Here is a 13,415-nt window from a genome sequence, read left to right on the forward strand (position 1 = left end):
TCTATTAGCGACAGTGTTCAATAACTCTGTACAGTCCAGTCGAGCCCCGTTGACCTAGCTGGCCCAGTTTGCTGGCTTTGCCCGAGCAGCAAGTTCCTGGATTCCATCTCGCCCCCTTTTGCTTCCAAAACCTCGGAGGCAAGCTTGCACTCCTCCCGAGTTGTAGGACATACATTCACCTTGAGTGACCCAGAGCTATGTGGGAGGAATTCGTTAAATTCAGCGAGAAACTGGAAACTTGCCAACGTACCTTGACGTGGATTTAAAAAGGGAGGGGCCGTAGTGGAGCTGAAAATCTGGACATTTGAGCAATCCGGAATAACTGTCGGGACACTGGGAAGTTTAGTGAATGTCCCGGCTAAACCAAGACATCTGATCACCCTAGCTCATTGAGGCATCTGAGGGTGACCTGTGCTCTGAACCTGCGTCCAACAAGAGCCAGTGCATTTAGTAGAGGGCAGGAAAGGACAAATTGATTGAATGGACGAATCGCAAGAAAGTAAAGTTTAAGAATTGGTGGAAAGCATTACTGCTGAGCCCAAACCTGCCCCGATTAATCAAATCCCACTGTAAAGTAATAAACCTGCGCATTCCGCTTCTTGAAAGAGATAAGTTAATTCAGCACAAGCCAAAAATCAAACCCTGGCTTCTAAGGCTTAGTTAATTTGCGTAGTGAGCAACCAAGAAAAACCCAAACACTTTTATCTGAGTAACTGGCAGATGTCCTTTATCAATTATTTCTCTATTCAATTTTTTGATACGTATGTAGCACCATTAACATCAAAACAGTTCAAAGCACTTCAGTTTGTAGCATAGTGACCGTTAGGCAACACTTCCATAAAATTAATTTTAAGCTAATGACAATTCTCAACTCACCCTTAAAACAATAATAATGAATGGTTTTGTGGCCTGTAAATTGATTTTTATCCCTACCCATTGCATAAACCTAGCACCTGATTAATATCTTGAGTAATCTCATTATTGACTGTCATTGGTCCTTGTTAGGGTTCTTTTAAAATAAAACAAAGTAATTACTTGTCCACTTTTAATTTGGATATGTAATTCAATGGCAGAAATAAAAACAATCCTTGTTGATGAGGTGGTTTTAAAGAAAGTGTTGAAGGAGGAGAGACAGAAAGCGAGACAAAGATTTGGGGAGGGAATTCCAAAGCTTGGCGCTGAGACAACTGAAAGTGCAGCCACCAATGATGGAACAATTAAAATCAGGATAAAAACAGAAAATGCGAGAAAAATTCAGCAGGTCTGGCAACATCTCTGGAGAGTTAACGTTTCGAGTCCAAAATGACAATTCTTCGGAATTGAAGAGAGGTAGAAAGGTGATGGGCTTTATGCTGTTCAGAAAGGGGATGAGGGTTTAGATGGAACAAAAGGGAAGGTCAGGGATAGATTAGAGGGCGGAGGAAATTAAATACCAAAGATGTCACGGAACAAGAGGCAAAGGGAATGGTAATGGTAATAATAAAGAAACAAAGCATTGGCTATAGTAGGTGTAAATAGCAAAACAATATCAGCTCGGTCAGAAAGCAAAAGCATGAAAACAAGATACAAGCTGGCACTTGGGGAGAGAAACAAAAATCAAAAAGGAGGACAGAGCTCATGGTCTGAAGTTGTTGAACTGAATGTTGAGTCCGCAAGGCTGTTGTAAAGTGCCAAATCGAAAGATGAAATGCTGTTCCTCCAGCTTGCGTTGGGCTTCACTGGAATATTGCAGCAGGCCAAGGACAGAAATATGAGCATGAGATTAAGGTGGTGAATTGAAATGACAAGCAACTGGAAGGTCAGCGTCATGTATTGTTTCACATTTCCAGAATCCACAGTATTTTGTTTTTAATTAAAATCAGGATGTTTCCACAACTGGTCCCCAGGTGAGGCCCCCCAATTTGTTATGATCCCGGGCGAGATGCCCCAAATTGTTAACTTCTGGAACGGGACCCCATGCTCTGTGGCGAGGAGGAATGAGCTAGCTTCCCTTCTTTATTCAACCCCCTCAGTTGCTTGCAACAAGGTTAATGTAAAAAGGATCCCTTCCCTCCTGGATACATTTACCCAGTCCAAATGTATTTATGCTTTAGAAGGAGCCAACTTAACCAGACTTTCTTGAGTCAAAGGAAGAGTAAGTTTATTAGTTACTAAAAAACCCAAGAAAGAGATACTAAAAATGTAACGCACATACAGACAGATCAGAAATGAGAAATTTGTTAACTTTTAAACTAAAAGTTAAAAAAGATATATAAAGCACTCTTTGGCTTGTCCGTGAGGAGTAGATGGCAAAACATTACGGTCGTTAAGTTGGATAATTCTGGTAGAGCTGACTTTGGCAGTTGAGCTGTTGGTTTGGAGACACTTGGTTTGCAGATTAGCTGAAGGAGTTTTCCTGTTTCCTTGTTGACTGTGGCTTTGCCTCCAGCCAGAGAGAGAGAGAAGACTTTTATCTGCAAGCTGCAGGGATGTCTAGTTGCTGTTCTTCTGCTGTAGTCTTTATAGCACACACTAGCACACCAGAACTAGAACACATGGTTCAGACTTGTAGGTGGCTTTTAACCCCTTTTCTTGTGTATTCCTGGAAGGGACAAACAGCCATGTCTTTTGTCCAGAATCTGCTTTCTTTCAACTCAGATCATGTCCACATTCTGAGACATAACTCCACAGGAGATGGTTTCTGCAGAGATGGTAATCAGTCTCCATTGTCTCTGCAACCAGAGGAGATTAAAGTTCAGTCTTTTGCATTGCATTTCTTCTTTTCAAGTGTCCCTGTCTGAAGTAGGCCTTGACACCTTTTTAGGTGCAACATTCCATGCTCTCAACTAGTTGGCCAAGTATAATCCACAGAGGAATTTTCCAGAAAATGGTTACTTTATGCTTTTGCTTGTATGTCCCTTTTTTAAAAAAATACATGTCTTCCGCAAAGGGTTCAATATGCCTATTAGTAATTTGGGCTGTGACCTGCTGTCATGACGATGTGCAAGAGGCCAGAATTGGAGGAGCACAAAGACCTTGGATATTGTAGTGCTGGAGATGGTTACAGGGATAGGGAGAGGTGAAGCCATGGAGGGATTTGAAAACAAGGATGAGAAGGTACAGAAATAGTAGTTCCAAGATGATAACTCACTCACTCTAGGCAATTACGGGCCATTTTCTGAAATAGATCATAAGGCTCTATGGAAGTTATTGTATTGCACAGTTGCTTTTTAATAAATACTTATGCTGTTACAGCGATTCATATTGAGACCAAAACTTAGAAATTACTCCTGCCCATAGTATTAGACGAATACTTAATACATTCATATGATACTCCTTTATCTAGATTTTAACCAGTTAAAATAGTGGATGAAAGTTTGTCATAGTGATTATTGTTATTTTTAAAGCCGTTTCTCCTGCAATCAGTGTCAAAGATCTTACTCGTAAGTAATTCCTTGGTCTCTCTGGCAGAATTGGTCTTTGCACTGTACATATAATGATAACTGGGGTTGTCCAGAAACCTTTGTTCATGTAATAATGTAACTTGGGCTTAAAACTGCAAATAACATTTCCACACGTGTTTGCAGCTTGAAACTTTTTTCCACAGATGTCAATTGATGTTAGATCAATTGTAAATTTTAAATCTGAGATGGATAAATATTTGTCATATAAAAATATTAAGGGATTATGGGGAAAAGGCAGATTCATGGAGTTAGGTCGCAGATCTGCCATGATTTTATTGAACGTGGAACAGGTTCGAGGGTCTACTCCTGTTTCTATTTCAGGTTTATTAAAAACAAAAGTTATCAGTAACATAAAGTGAATAAAGCAATCAATGCATTTGGCTGCAAGATTTCTAATATCTCCTCAAAACAAAAACAATAATATTGATGCTTTGCTAACTCTCCTAGTAATAGTAAAACTGGACCAGTTTGTACATGAGGGTTTGTCCATTAACAAGAATTCTTTTTTCTCAGCTCTGAAGAATTGGCAGAAAGCAACAACTTGAATTTTCATAGAGCTATAATGTACACGACATCCCAAGTGACATTGTAAAGTAATAAGAGGAATTGATACCAGGCCATGGGAGATCGGTTAGATAAAGATTAACTCAAAAGAATAGGTTTTGAAATTATTTTAGAGGGTGGAGAGATGAATGGGTTTTAGAATGGAATTCAGAGACCAGGGCCAAAGGGACTGAAAGCTTTGTGACAGATCTCAGTGCAAAGCATGTGAGTGTACACAAGACCCCAGAGGCAGAGAACTTGTGAGCAGGTCCAGAGAGCAGAAATATTGCTCGATTGCTGAGTAACATAACCGTATTTTGTAATGACACTTAAAACAATCGTGAGTTGCTGAACACCTTCAGTAATGAAGCAGCCCATGCTATGTTACTGCAGGTCTTGGACAACAGACAAGCTTAAATGGCTAGTAGCAAATAACATTTACATCATACAAGTGCCAGGCAGTGACTATCGCCAATAATAAAAATTCCAACTACCTTCCCCCACTTTCAACAGCACTTTCACTATTGATCAGAAGCTTAACTAGAACAGTTATGTCAACACTGACTACAAAAGTAGGAAGAGGATGAGTATACTAAGGGCTCATGCAACTGAGAAACCCAGCACCATTCAAGACAGAGCAATTTGCTTGATTGAACCCCCCCCACGCACTCATCATTGAACTCAACATACACCCCCTCTATTGCCAACACACCATAGCTGAATCTGAACTCTCTATACATACATTGCAAGAACTCACCAAAGTTTCTCTGAAAGCAACTCTTGCACAATCTCTACTGTTGAGAAGGGAATGTCATGAGAATACATTGCTGACTTGGACAAATATTACTATTCTTTCAAAGCTGTTGAGTCCATATTCTGGAATTCCCTATCTAACCTCAGACAGTTGTGCTGCAAGATAAAAGCCCACCATCACCTTTTTAGGGCAACATCCTGAAGGAGCGTGAATTTAAGAAACAGTATGTCACTGACTTAAACGCTCTAACAAGGTGCCTTCTACAAGAGTTGATTACAAAAATTAAAACAGATACAAAGAATTGCATTTTATACTGGAATTCAATCATAATTTCTCCCAGGAAAACACTATTCCAAAAATCAATTAACATTTTGTGTGATTAATATGAAGAAGAGCATGAGCTGATACCGTACCTGTATAAATGCTTGACATTCAGTGCTCTCCAAATGCCGCCTTTGCAAGTTTCATAACTTCCTACATGGTATTGCAACAGTGCTCAGATCATAATTGCTCCCTTTTCAAAAGAAAAAATACTTCTACATTTGTAATGCAAATTCATAACACCTTGTGTATTAAATAGCAAACTATAACTTTACAATTTGGAACATGTTTTTCAATACAGCTTCTTGACGTAGTTTCTCACCTTGCACATCAAAACCTGCGCCTCCTTGTCCTTGGACGCAAGCACATGCTACGGGGAACACACAGCTGGGACAAAGGTCACATGGCTATCATACAGAAGTATGCTGACTGCTTCTTCACAGCAAATATGTAAGTCAAGAAGGATGTTTCATGTAGTAAGTAAACAAGGAAACTCAAAATAATGCTTTCATTGTCATTTTTTCAAAAATTGAATAATTGCAACATACATAATTGCAATTGCAGAGAAGCCGAAGCCTATGTAGCCTATTTCTAACACTGTTCATTTTATATTCTGTGGTCCCAGCCGTACAACTTATAACCCTATTAGCTTTCTTTTATAAATTTGGTACTGTTTGTGCACCTTTTAACAAGTGATCAACTGTAACCCCCAGGTGTCTTTCTTGATCAGTTAACCTTAATAAATACTCAGCCTGGTATAAATCTAACAGAAGATATGTAATGCTATATTTGTTGGCCAGCAACCTACTGATTTGATTGAACTTGCAGTGCACCTCCTTGATAATGTAAGGAAAGTGCCATTTATTCCTTTCTATAGATCATTATGAAGATAATGAGCAGCATCAGTCATGACACAGAGCCTTTTGAAACTCTATCTGACTGAGCCATTTTCAGCTCAGTCCCAATGTTGACAACCCTTTAGCTACACGATTTCAACCAATTATTTCCACCTACCTGCATATTCAGTATAATTTTCCTTAAATCTAACATCACAAGTAAATTTTTTTACTCTCCTGAAATCAGGTACTAAAATTTTATTGTTTTCAGTAACATTAACTCCCCTGACCACTGAAATTTAACAACTCAGTGATCACTTTTACTAGATGTTACCCCGCATGAAGATCACATATTGTCTCAGTATCATTAATGGCCCTGAGTTTTCTGTCAGCTACAAAGAAACAGCTTTCATTGTTCAACTGGCATACAATTGTCCAAAGACTTTCAACTATCTATCACCTGTTTCAATGCTGAACCCTGTACAGGGATCTGTAAATGAGGCAGTAACCAGCAATGCTCTTCAACCATTCAGATTGAAGTATCCTTACTGAGTTGTCTAAATCAGGAAGTAAAAAAATAGGAAATATAAATTATATTAAAATCATGTGCAGGAAGCAAAATAAAAATTTGGAAATACAGATGGTATAAACAGAGAAATAAGAGACAAACAGAAAATTATCCTAATTTTAGTTTTTTAAATATTTGCAACATGAATTTTCTTCTGAAGGAATGAAACCCCACACTTCTAAAAGTATCTTTTCAGGGCCAGTGAGATTATTCAGCACTTACATTCATTTCTGTAATTATCAGTTATGCTATGTAAAAACTTGCTCATTCCTAAATGAACCAGCCCTAACATTTTTTTCATTGCCTTTAGTGCAGAACTAGTGGGAAAGTATCTCGGGTTCATGCATTATAGTGATTTCAGTGCCCGGTCTATCACCAAAAACTGAAATAGTGCACGCTATGGAAGAGCAGATCTCTGACAACAAATTCTGGGTTTCCGCATTTAACTGCATATGTGCAGTCGCCAGAAGTTGCTGTCAGATGTGATAAGGGCGAGCACTGTTAGCCTCACTGTTAATATTGGAGTGACATTCAGGCCATTAAGTATTAAGTTGGCGATGTGGTGGTATGTTGGGTTTGCTGTTAGACTAGTAATCTAGGGACCTGGACTAATAATCCAGGGACATGAGTTCAAATACCACCACGGCAGCTAGGGCATTTAAATTCAATTAATTAAATAAAATATGGAATAAAAAGTTAGTGTCAGTAATAGTGAACATGAAACAATCATTGTCATAAAAACCCATCTAGTTCACTAATGTCGTTCAGGAAAAGAAATCAGCCATTTTTATCTGGTCTGGCCTACATGTGATTCCAGACCCACAGTAATAGAGTTGACTCTGAACTGCCTTCTGAAATTACCTAGCAAGCCATTGGGTTATACTGAAGAAGGCGGCTCACCAGCACTTTCTGAAGAGCAATTGGGATGGTCAATAAATGCTGGCCTTATCAGAATACGTGAATGAATTTTTAAAAAATGATTCCTTCATACTTTCCTTAACATGCTCAATAAGGAAGCAGTTGTTAACAGTGTTGATAGATAATTCTGTCTTCCCACCATCTGAACTTGACATCCCATCATCACACCCGATAATGTATAGAAAGTTACAATCTCCTATGACAAAAGAATCATGTTCTGATTTTCTTGTATTCTGATTAGAGTTGCCTGTTTTCTTAAACTGCTACACTAGAGACCTATAAATGTTCACATAAATTGATTTTGGATCCAGCTGTACCTGTTCAACTCCCTCCGATTAAGCAATATTTCTATCTATATTGCAGTTGTGTTCTCTTTCATAGATAAAGCTACATCTCTTTTGTGACCCAACCTTCTCCTCCTCCTTTCAGCTTCTCCCATTTTACTTTGGGTCACCACAATGCTGGTTGATCACCCTTCTCCATCTCATCCTGTCGGTCACCCACTTTTCTTTCTCAGTCTCTGGCCACTTTATCCTTCCATCTGGTCTTAGGCCTTCCTCTTCTCCCTGGCAGTGCCATCTTCATCACTCACCTCACCATATGTCCTCTCTCCCTGTCCGCAGCATATGACCATACCATTTCACTCTCTTCTCAGCTACTTTCTTTAATGCTTCCACAATCTTCACTGACCTCCTGATGTAGAAGTTCCTGATTTTGTCCTTTCTTGTCACTCCACACATCCATCTCAGCATCCGAATCTCATTAGTATCCAGTCGTTGTTCCTCTCTTCTTGATGTTGCCCAAGTTTCTGCACTATGTAACAAGGCCGGTCTCATAATGTCTTATAGATTCTTCCTTTCAGTTTCAGCAATACTTTTCTATCACACAATATTCCACTGCATTTCTTCCAGTTACTCCAACCAGAGCTAACCTGTTGCTTAATTTTTATTTCCATACTTCCTCCTTCTGCCAACGCTGTCCCCAGGTATTTGAAACTACTCACTTTCTCCAAGTCTTCACCCATAATTTTTACACTGCCTCTTTCCCAGGCTTTTGTGACATACCTATTCCTTCAAATCCCCTGTACTCTTTCTACTGCACTTAAGATCTACCATCATCCAACCAAGCTTCAGAGATATCTATAATATTTATTTTTTTCATGGAACTTTGTGCCTCTAATTCCGCTGTTTATTTCTAATATTTCTGCCATTGGCACAAAAATATTTCATGGAATCCTGTACATGTCTAAATGGTTCACCCTAAGTACCATTCCCCATTATTGAAATTCATATTGTTTTAGTATTATCAGCAGCTGTCTTCTATTCCTCGGATTTGAATACAGGGGGGTGCTCTTGTAGAATGTATCACATGGCCTGCCTGCCCCCAACCTGTCTTCCATCTTACAAGAGGCAGTGGGGTTCTTGGGACAGACCACCTGCCCTTGGGCTGATTGAGGCCCTTATGTGGCCAATTAATGGCCACTTAAGTGTCTTATCACGCCCCTGCTGCTATTTCACCCGCAGTGGGGTGGCCCAAGTCAAGCAGGTAGCCCAGCCCGGGTTGGCATTGGGAAAGGGGGTGTACCTGTTTTGGTTCCCTGTGCTCATTGGAGGCACCTTCCCTCCCCGCCCAACCCACTCCCCTACCCCCCACAAAAGATCACCCGCCCCAGCGGTCACGCAAGCGTGGCTCCCCAACCCCTTCACTCCCTTTGCTGGGGCCTGCCAGCCAGGTGCTTACGATACCTCCAGACTTACTTTCATGCCAGCCTCCATTAGCTCCTCTTCTTTGGTTCCAGTAGTGGCTACTGCTCGAACCTAACACTGCTGGGACTACAGAGCTGGCAATCCAATTGGCCAGAAGCTCTCTAAGACAGGACTCCCTCCTAGATGGGGTCGCAAGTCTCACCCTTAGCTAATTAACACCCTGCCGAACATTAAATGGCTGCAGGGCAGCCAGTACCAGCGGAGATACATTCCCTGCTGACTCTTCAGTGGCAGGGCAGGAAACCCCACCATCCAAACAATCCTGCTCTGTGTTGTATTAGCCCGTCTGCGTTTTCTACATTCAGAGACAGCTTACAGCCCCAACAAATTCCCATTTCCCTATAAGTTACTGTCCCAGTTCTCCACACACTTGTTTTTTCTTATGCTTAATGCTACCTGCCAAACACTGTTGAACTTAGATCAATTAGACTTTTTCTACCATTGGTCATGCTTTAATTCATCTACAGATTATTTTGGAGAAATTATCTTATGATATGCTCATTTTAATATTGAGCAAATTATGTAAAATAATTCTGTAAATTCTAAGTTTTAAATATTGATCCCACTACCAAAGAAACTTTAACAGGGTCCAATGAAAAGGCAGGTGAGTAGGACTAAGTGGATAGCTCTTTCAGACAGCTAGCATAGGATGATGAACAAAATGACCCCTTCCTATGTTGTAAAATTCCACAATTCTATGAAAAATGATAATGTCTTCACATTTTTTAAAGTAAGCCCCCAGCTTGACTTCTTTGTGCCAAAGTTCTGGGAAGTCCCTAGATTGGTTTCTAAATTAAAATCTTACGCAAATTTTACAATTAGTAGATCACTTGTTTAATGATGAATGACTTAAGACTTCGAGCGTTATTGATAAATGTATCTCGGTCCATTAATGATTATTATCTCGGGGAGGGGCAGGTGACAGATAATGCAAGAAAGGGAAATAAAAATGCAAATTTTTTTTTATACATCTCCACTCAGCAGTTTCAATAAAAATAAAAAAGCCTATGTTGTTACAAATTTGGGTCTGCGGAAGGTATCTGATTGGGTTTAGTGATGTAATTCACTCCCTTACGCCCTGTGGTTACCTCCTTTTTTTACATCTTACTCCTACTGCCCTGTATCTGCTAAATGCAATAGACCCATGAATGTTACAATGAAACTGCCATTTGATCTGGCCTGGAACTCCGTTTCTTAAGCACTTGTACACCTTTAATCTCTCCAAAGCTGACCAATTTAACACTAAATGATGTGTTGTTTGCTTCAGTTCATAAGCTGTTTTATTCCATGAAGCTTATAGACCATGGATAATGATAAAAGTTGCCTAGTACAAACAGTTCAACTTTGTGTATAGCATTATAAAGATAAGGAACACACTTACACTAGTCCACACAAGGTGTAGGAGGGGGAACAGTTTTAATGGAGAAATTTAAAATCTTTCTTGAAGGTTATTTCTCCCTCGCAGTCTTTCTGCTACTTTACCTCCTTCACGCCATTCTGCTGCCATAACTATATTTCTACATTACCTCAACTACAGGTCCTCACACCCCGCTTCCTGTAAGGACTCCATCCCATTCTCTCAGTTCCTTCGCCTCCGTCACATCTGTTCTGATGATGCCACTTTCCAAAACAGTTCCTCTGACATGTCTTCCTTCTTCCTTAACCGAGGTTTTCCATCTACGGTGGCTGACAGGGCCCTCAACTGTGTCCGGCCCATCTCCCGCACATCCACCCTCACACCTTCCTCTCCCTCCCAGAACCATGATAGGGTCCCCCTTGTCCTCACTTTTCACCCCACCAGCCTCCGCATTCAAAGGATCATCCTCCGCCATTTCCGCCAACTCCAGCATGATGCCACCACCAAACACATCTTCCCTTCACCTCCCCTGTTGGCATTTCATAGGGACCGTTCCCTCTGGGACACCCTGGTCCATTCCTCCATCACCCCATACGCCTCAACCCCCTCCCACGGCACCTTCCCATGCAACCGCAGAAGGTGCAACTCCTGCCCCTTTACTTCCCCCCCCTTCACCGTCCAAGGGCCCAAACACTCTTTTCAAGTGAAGCAGCACTTCACTTGCACTTCCCTCAATTTAGTCTACTGCATTCGCTGCTCCCAATGCGGTCTCCTCTACATTGGAGAGACTAAATGCAGACTGGGTGCCCACTTTGCGGAACACCTTCAGTCTGTCTGCAAGCACGACCCAGACCTCCCTGTCGTTTTCCATTTCAACACACCATCCTGCTCTCGTGCCCCCATGTCCGTCCTTGGCCTGCTGCAATGTTCCAATGAAGTTCCACGGAAACTGGAGGAACAGCACCTCATCTTCCGATTGGGTACTTTACAGCCTTCCGGACTTAACATTGAGTTCAACAACTTCAGATCATGAACTCTCTCCTCCATCTCCACCCCCTTTCCGATCCCCCTTTTTCTATTAATTAATATTTTATAATTTTTTAAATATATTTTTTAATATATTTGTATTTTCCCATCTATTTCTATTATTTTTAATTTCACTTCCATCCATTATTTTATCTCCACCTTTTAGCCTATTTCGATCCCTTCCTCCCACTCCACCCCCACTGGGGCTATCTGTCACTTGCTCATCCTGCTTTCTACCCTTAATGTCACCATTAGCACATTCCTTAGTTAATATCACCACTGTCAACACCCCTTTGTCCTTTTGTCTATGACATCTTTGACAATCTCTTCTTAGCCTCTACCTATTGCTGGCCCTCTATTCAGCTCTACCTGTCCCACCCCCCTCAACCAGCTTATATTTCACCTCTCTTCTATTTTTCCTTAGTTCTGTTGAAGAACCATACGGACTCAAAACGTTAACTGTATTCCTCTCCGCAGATGCTGTCAGACCTGCTGAGTTTTTCCAGCTATTTTTGTTTTTGTTTTATATTTCTACATTATCTGGCAGACCTTGGGTATTTGTATCAATTGTTTTAAAAGTCTCCCTTCAAAGAACTGCAAAAAATCAAATACCAAGATGCTAAATGTCCCCTGAACGACCAGAAATTGCTGTTTGGAATGCTGCCCAATCCTATGAGTTCTAGAATTGTACTGCCCAACTTGTATGTAAATACCCTCTCATTTGTTTTTTAATGGCCAACCCAGTGTTCCGACTGTGCAGGTAAACTATTTCTTTTCAGGCAAGCTTTTGTCGAAACACATATTAAAACCACTTACTTTGAAGTCCTTTTTGAGTGAACAAAATTGCCACAAAATCCCTAAACCATGACAGTCATATACAGCCTCTTTATTTTTCTGTATAATTCCATAAAACTAGATTGTTGCAAACAGTGCCTGTAAGAATTGAAATTACTGTCTTAGATTTAGTGGCTTTTAGGCTATTTCAGGGTGAGCAGAAAATATGCACAAGATCACATGACTTAGGCCGCCAAAATTGAAGAACTAACTAAACCTCTGTCTTACTTGCAGTTTAGTATACAGGAAGTGCATTTGCAAAATTATTTGTTTGTATATTTGCATATGTTAAATATTGTAATCGTGATTTCTTCTGCTTTCTCTTGATCTAGTTCTGAAGATGATCCTTTTCTGTTATATGCAACTATACATTCAGGCAATCATTGTAAGTTCCTTAGTAGAGACCTCATGCGGGATCATAAAGCTTGTTTGTCTGACAAGAACACCCGAAGACTATTCTTCAAGTGGCAACGTGGACACCAGCTCGTGTTGTCAAGATATAATCCAGGGCACAAGATGAAATTTGAGGTGAGAGGCACACTTTGAACAGAATTTAGGAGTACAAAGAACGTAGTGTAATATTTCTATCAGAAAATACTTGTGTAGATTTTGAAGAGAGTAATTCAGTAATCTATTCTTCCATTAATTATTTACTGAAACCACATTTGGTTCAGAGGAGCAAATTTCATAAATTGAGTTTTAATGCTTCAAGGCAATATATACTGAAAATGTACTCTTATGTTCTCAAAAGTTAATTTGAAACACAAATTATTACAATCCGAGCTCGGACAAGGTGCTTTTCCCACACCTAACACATAGCTCCTATTGATAAGAACTTGCATTTCCTGAAAAGGAACCTGGGATAGTATGCCTTGATCAAACGGTAAACCCACTTAGATTTCTGGATTTTTGTGAAAGGTTTTCACTACATTGCTTCTGATGCTTATTAATATCAGACAAACCAGCTTCTTTCCCATCAGATTAGATTACCAAACAAGTTTATTCACAAAATACAAAGGCAAAATACTGAGGATGCTGGAAATGCTCAG

At 40.2% G+C, this 13,415-nt stretch overlaps 1 protein-coding gene across 7 annotated transcripts in view; it reads left to right on the top strand.

The window, feature by feature from the left end:
• The window catches only part of prorp (protein only RNase P catalytic subunit), a 95,922-nt gene that overhangs the window by 72,358 nt on the left and 10,149 nt on the right, over positions 1–13,415 (top strand). For 6 of the 7 annotated variants that reach the window (XM_078562756.1, XM_078562752.1, XM_078562755.1 and 3 more), the window contains 2 exons: positions 5,363–5,511; positions 12,699–12,894. In XM_078562756.1, coding sequence (XP_078418882.1) covers positions 5,363–5,511; positions 12,699–12,894 — 345 coding nt within the window. Of the gene's footprint in view, positions 1–2,929; positions 3,120–5,362; positions 5,512–12,698; positions 12,895–13,415 lie in introns of those variants that run through there. The other variant, XM_078562754.1, reaches the window with a different exon arrangement.

Source organism: Cetorhinus maximus, chromosome 18 (genome assembly GCF_964194155.1).
Source record: "Cetorhinus maximus chromosome 18, sCetMax3.hap1.1, whole genome shotgun sequence".
Taxonomy (NCBI): Eukaryota; Metazoa; Chordata; class Chondrichthyes; order Lamniformes; family Cetorhinidae; genus Cetorhinus; species Cetorhinus maximus.